Genomic DNA, 7,288 nt, shown 5'->3' on the forward strand with positions numbered 1-7,288 from the left:
TATATTGATAAAAAAAAGTATAGGTGGCATACGAGTGGGTATATATTTATAAAAAAGAAGTTTGAAAACGCCAATATATAAAAAAAATTGAATTTTAATTTAGAATTTTGTCAGAGATATTTTTAACATGTTTCGGTTCTTGTAAAAACGAACCTTATCAAAAATACATATTTAAAAAAATGAAATTAAATGAAGAGTTCAACAGTCCACGTGGGGGCATTTTTTGTTGGTTGTAGCAGTAGTAGTGACCCTGTTGGTAATGGTAAATGGCAGTGACCCCTGTCCGTGTCAGTAGCAAGGTAGGAAGTGATGGTAAATCCCAGGTGTTTCTTCTCGAAGCACATCTGCTTATTCCATTATTACAATCAATGTGTATCCATAGTTGCTGCTTTATATTAGTCAAAATACATATTAAATTTGAGAATTATGGAAAAATTTTTTCAGAGTTATTGTGTAACAAATGAGGAAAATAGAAATTTTGAGGTATTATTTTTTCTCTATTATAGGTGTTTCATTTGCTAAGAAAAGTTACAAATGAAATACATGTAATGGAGAGTAAATAATACAAAAACAATCTATTTTCTTGTTTTGTTATACAATAACTCTTCAGATATATATATTTCCTAAGAACCTTCCGGTCTAGAGAACATGGTGTCATCGTTCCTCTGTTCTCCTTTGCACGACCACACCTCGAATACTGCTGCCCCGATTTCTCCATGCAAAATAAAAGATTTCGAAAATTGAATCACCCCAGTGGGCATTTACTGGAAGAATTAAGGGCATGGCTGATCTTGATTATTGGGACTGGCTTAAAGCATTGAAATTCTCCAGCACCACCGTGAGCGATACATCATTTGCACGATGTGGAGAATATACCACCAGCATTACCCAAACGACCTCAACATTAGTTTCAGAATTCATCCAAGGCTAGGACCACGGGCCATATGTGCCCTATCCAATTCAGGATCACAAGACATAAATATACTGCAACATAATTCTTTTTCCTCAACAGGCTCTGCTCTACTTAATATTGTCCCAATACAGATCAGACAGAAAAAGGATCCCATCACCTTTAAACGGAATCTGGACAAATTTCTTCAAGGAATACTGGATAAGCCACCCATACCTGGATACAACTTACTCAACAAGAACGCCCTACTCAAATGGGCCAGGATACCACAAAACGACTTTAAAAGGATTTAGCAATTCCTATTAGGTGGTGCTATTAATTTAGACATGGTCTGGACAAATTTTTGGTCGAAATCATATCAAAGTGTGTGTGTATGTGTGTGTGCGCGTGCGTGCGTGCGCGTGCGTGCGTGCGCGTGCAATACAAATAATAAGACAAAGAAATACCTTAACACATCTTTAATGATCAGTTACAATTGTTTCTGAACTATCTCTGCTTGCGACGCCAGTTTACACAAAATTCGAAACGAAAATTTACATAATATTTGCGATTTGAGACATTAGATTGGCACTTCATCATACTTGCATCAAAAGGTACGGTCTTACATTGTGCGTCTTTTAGACATGGCTTTTTGCTTATATCGGGAGGAAACAATTGTAACGAATCATTTAAGGTGTGTTAAAGAATTTCTTTGTCTTGTTATTTGGATTAGTTTACCTTTCGTTACATCCACACAACGGTTTTACCATCATGAAATCAGGATTTTCTACCCCACAGGATTTCAGTATTAGTCTGAAATCCGACAGTGTTGATAGCCCAGAACTCAGGTTGAGTGCTTCTCTTGAAATAGCTTCACATTATACCCTACAAGGACTTTATGTAAGTGTGTGTATATATATATATATATATTAGTCGAAGATATTGTATATCAATTATGTATACACACATATATACAAACACATACATACATACATACATACATACATACATACATATATACATACATATAGATAAGTACAGGTGTGGCTGTGGGGTAAGAAGTTTGCTTTCTAGCCACAGGGTTCCGCGTTTAGTTCCACTGGGCACGTGTCTTCTACAATAGTCTCTGGCCGACCGAACCCTTTTGAGTGGATTTGATAGACGGATACCGAAAGAAACCTGGTGCATGAGTAAGTGTTTCAATGTATATATATGTATGTGTGTGTGTATTTATATATATATATATATATATATATATATATATATATATATATATATACTTGCGACAGAAGCATTATTAATATCAAAAGGCAATTTTGATCACCAACTTAAACTGGATATTGTGTTATAAATGCGTTATTTACCAAAAGAGAACCTCTCATACGAATTCGTGCTGCAGAAAAACATTCGTAGTTATATCGTTAGCAGACGAGAACCGTCTGCTGCGGCCACCGGAATTCTCAGATTACATGATTTTGCCCTGCTCCAGCTCCTCAGTGGAAGACGTCAGGTAGCAAAGTATCAGCCGAAAATTCTAGTCAACGACATATAGAATTTGTCTGTTCACGCACTGATGTTGCAAATAGCCAATGGGCTTATTAAAAGATAATTATAAACGATAGAAGTAGTATTAATACCAAAAGGTAATCGTATTTATATCGTTGACAGATGAGTGCTTTTATGCTCCACGAATCCACGAATCCAAAAATCCTCTCAAAACAAATAACGCAGTATTCTGTATTCTTACACAACATCCACGTTGAGATGGATATAAAGATATGTGTGTGTGCGCGTGCGTGCGTGTGTGTGTATGCGTGCGTGTGTGTGCGTGTGTGTGTAGTAAAATCGATACAATAGAGTACAGAGTACTTTGCGCAGCGTGTGGAAAATCCAACGTTTCGTATAAAGACTGCCACGGAAAATTTGACAGGAGAAAAAGTAATGAAGGACAGCAAAGTTTGACATTCTCTGTCCGAATGTTTGAGTTTTCCTCTCTCCACGGTAAGTGCACTGTACTCTTTTCATGGATGTTACTATATAATGCAAGCCTTGCCGACACAAACCAACCCCAGCCGTTTTGGAGTCTGCGTGATCAAACAGACAGACAGATTGTTCTTTTCTCTCTCCATTTTTTTCTGTCCTCGTCTGCTACTTCTGTTGAAGAGCGTATGCTCTAAACGTGAAAAACTTTTCCTTCTATTTTTCCTCAACGTAAACTTAATACACTCTATTTTTTACATCATGTACACGCACGCACAAACACGCACACACACACATACATACATACATACATACACACATACATACATACATACATACATACATACATACATACATACATATACATGTGTGTATGTATATATATATATATATATATATATATAATAAAAAAGAAGTACTCCGTCGGTTACGACGACGAGTGTCCCAGCTGATACGATCAACGGAACAGCTTGCTCGTGAAATTAACGTGCAAATGGTTGAGTACTCTACAAACATGTGTACCCTTAACATAGATCTCAGGGAGATTCAGCGTGACACAGAGTGTGACAAGGATGGCCCTTTGAAATACAGAGGTACTACTCATTTTTGCCAGCTGAGTGGACTGGAGCAACGTGAAATAGAGAGCCTTGCTCAAGGACATATAACGGTTAAATCTGAGCATTTTGGGGTTTCTTCGCCAATTTTCTTGCCAGATCCGTAACAATCAAATAATGTACAAACAATATTCTTTTTTACTCTAGGCACAAGGCCCGAAATTTTGGGGGAGGGGGGACAGTCGATCAGATCTACCCCATTACGCAACTGGTACTTAATTTATCGACCCAGAAAGGATGGAAGCCAAAGTTGATCTCGGCGGAATTTGAACTCAAAACGTAAAGCCAGACCGCTAAGCATTTCGCCCGACGTACTAATGTTTCTGCCTGCTCACCGCCGTACAAACAATATTTATTTCTTTATTGCCCCATAGAGGGGACAAACAAGAATAGACAAAGAGATTAAGTCGGGTACATTGCCCCCAGTGCGCTATTGGTACTTATTAATCGACCCCGAAAGGATGAGGCAAAGTCGACCTCGGCGGAATTTGAACTCAGAACGTAACGGTAGACGAAATACCGCTAAGCATTTCACTCGGCGTACTAACGATTCTGCTAGCTCGCCGCCGCACAAACAATATTTTCTTCCACTCTAGGCACAAGGCCCGAAATTTTAGGGGAGGGGGCCAGTCGATTAGATCGACCCCAGTACGTAACTGGTACTTAATTTATCGACCCCGAAAGGATGAAAGGTAAAGCCGACCTCGGTGGAGTTTGAACTCAGAAGGTAAAGACAGACGAAATGCCGTTAAGCATTTCACCCGGCGTGCTAACGATTCTTATTTCTTTATTGCCCACAAGGGGCTAAACATAGAGGGGACAAACAAGGACAGACAAAGGCATTAAGTCGATTACATCGACCCCAGTGCGTAACTGGTACTTAATTTATCGACCCCGAAAGGATGAAAGGCAAAGTCGACCTCGGCAGAATTTGAACTCAGAACCTAACGGCAGACGAAATACCGCTAAGCATTTTGCCCGGCGTGCTAACGTTTCTGCCAGCTCGCCGCAGATGCTAATGACTTGTCGGGACGCGGTATTTCGTTATGCAACTATAATGTACAACAAAGTCTGTTAAACGTTTTTATGAGTGAATACCGTATACTGCTGTGTTAGCAGTGCTCTTAAATCACGTGTTTAAAACATTTCTACAGGTTTTCCATAGAGATTATAGCCAGCATTGATTTTTGATACGACGTTTCGTATCCGAGACGCCAAATGTAAACGTGTTCATAGATGGTTAATGGGTTAGTTGGGTGTTGATGAAGGAGCAAAAACTCCCGAAGTACGGCATATACGCCCATTACACATATTTTTATCTTCGATCTCATTGTTTGTTTACATTTGGCATCTCGGGATACGAAACGTCGTTGCAAAAATCAATGCTGGCTATAATTTCTATGAAAATTTTGTAGAGATGTCCTTAACGCGTAATTTAAGAGCACTGCTAACACAGTAGTACACGGTATTGACTTATAGATACGTTTAATATACTTCGTAGTACATTATAGTTGCATAACGAAATAGCACGTCCCTACAAGTCATTAGTATTTACGTACCAGCTTCCAGGAATGTGTTTTATATGTAAATTGGTACATCCAATAACGGTACACCGCTGTGTGTAGTGGCTATTTAAACATTGAGTTCGTGGATGATTAATAGGTTAATTGAATGCCGATGAAGGAATAAAATCTTCTGAAATGCTAATGACTTGTAGGAACGCGGTATTTTTTCATCTTCGATCGCATTGTTTGTTTACATTTGCCGTCTCGGATACGAAACGTCGTAACAAAAATTAGTGCTAGCTTTAATTTCTATGGAAAATCTGTAGAGATGCTCTTAACACGTATCCAGTATTTCAAGCTAAATTTTTACTTTTCCATTGGCCTCCATCAGCTCTTAAATTTTCGTTTGTGGTATTGTTGACATCCTGTAGTGTAACCTCAGAAACATTTCCAAAATTATCGCGTTGTTTTTTTCTTCTGCTAGTGTCCCGCTCGGGACAGTTTGTTTTAAACATACTGTAAATCTTATTCAAAGCAATCGCAAATTTTATTTGCTATAAAACGCCAATTTCATGAAAAACGATGTAGTTTACTTATTGCATTGTAATATACAAAAAGAAAAGTAAATAAATCACACAGAGAACTTCTTAAATTATAATGAGACAACTCATAATTTCTTGTATTTTCTATGTCTCCTATAGTTCGGGTGACTCATCCCTCTTTAGTAGTTTCCAGTCGAAGGATTATCGGATATTAGAAAACGACCATGTCCAATCTTCAGCAGAAGTATCGGCTGCAGTGACAACATTGGAAAAAATATTAGTTGTAATAGTTGTAGATGTGGAAGTAAGTGTATAAATTAATATTAATATTAATGGTTCGCAAGGCAACAGTGGAAGTAATATAGGTGTTAGAAGCAACCGTAGCAGTCATAGAGTGACGTTGCAATAGTGAAGGCGGTGATGGTGGTGACAGTAGAAGTATTAACGACGGTAACGAATACAGCATTAGTGATAAGAGTGACAGAGTCGGTAGTTGCAATAGCAGCGGTAGTATCATTAGTACCACTCATGCGACTGCCAGTAGTAGTAGTAGTAGTAGTAGTATCCAAGATGTAGCAAAAGCAGCAGTCATAGGGATAAGTAGTCTCTATAATGCTGATAGTGTTGGTAGGCTGCTTATATAAGCCATTGACCTAACTCCGACCACGGTTATTCGGTCCGTGTCGTTGAAACAAAATGGCTTCTTTCGCCCGTAAATTACCAACATTCCGCTCTTTGTCAAAGATGATAACGGATATAATATTGTTGGTGCTCCTGCATTTTAACACGTGCATCTTCCTTTTGGAAGATGTACATGTTCTCTAATGCACTTTCAATCGGATGGATAGGGAGGCACTACAATTCAGAACACAGAACACAAGAAAAAGAAATTGGTAAAGAACGCTCCCAAACTATGGAGAATTCCCGCCCCCACAGAGCTTGAGATTAATTATGGAAGCAATGCTCATAACATAATACATAACAAAAATAACACTAATAATATACTATAGAAATACGGAAACTAAAACCTTTCCAATAATCAACTTCAAACATATAAGCCCAACAACAAGCTAGTTATGAGCTATATGGTTTATAAATTCAATTGTAAACGTATATGTTGTAAACTTATAGTGGTCATACATGTATGACGCTCTCACACCTGTTAAGAATGCATATACAACAAAGGAACAATTACAACGTATTACACCATACAGTATGAAACAAAGCTCGATGGGAAAACGTTAGTGGACAATACTATACTATATATAATGTCCCACAAAGACGATTTGTGGTGGATGTGTAACAATACAATGCTATAATGAACACAAATAATTACAAATAAAATAAACACTTGACAGATGAAGTATAAACACGTGAGTGATGACCTATAAATCTAAAGTTGAAAATTCAGATTCCGGAGCTAATGTCTATACAAATCACATTGGCCCTACCAACTATAAAGTGACAGTAACACACTCAAAAATCACTCTGTCTTGAAGATGAAATTATGAAGGTTTAGAAACGTCAATGATGAGTTTTGGGCTCTATTATTGCTCTGAATAAGTTGCAAAGATCTGACAATGAAAGGCAAAACTAGAACGTAGTTATGCATTCAGTATAAGTCTAAAAGAAAAGTTGTTCCCTATATATACAAATGTGTATGTGTACGTGTGTGGGTGCACGCGTGTGTATGTATTTGTGTGTGTGTGTGTGTGTGTGTGTGTGTGTGTGTGCACGCGTGTATGTATGTATCTGTGT

At 38.0% G+C, this 7,288-nt stretch overlaps 1 protein-coding gene across 1 annotated transcript in view; it reads right to left on the bottom strand.

The window, feature by feature from the left end:
* Window positions 1–6,268: 6,268 nt before the first annotated feature.
* LOC106872509 (sperm-associated antigen 1) overlaps window positions 6,269–7,288 on the bottom strand; it is a 61,845-nt gene continuing 60,825 nt past the window's right edge. Inside the window, exon 23 of the mRNA XM_052970919.1 lies at window positions 6,269–6,385. Within this exon, the coding sequence (XP_052826879.1) occupies window positions 6,269–6,385 (117 nt within the window). The remainder of the gene's footprint in view (window positions 6,386–7,288) is intronic.

The sequence above is a fragment of the Octopus bimaculoides genome, chromosome 9 (genome assembly GCF_001194135.2).
Source record: "Octopus bimaculoides isolate UCB-OBI-ISO-001 chromosome 9, ASM119413v2, whole genome shotgun sequence".
NCBI lineage: Eukaryota > Metazoa > Mollusca > Cephalopoda > Octopoda > Octopodidae > Octopus > Octopus bimaculoides.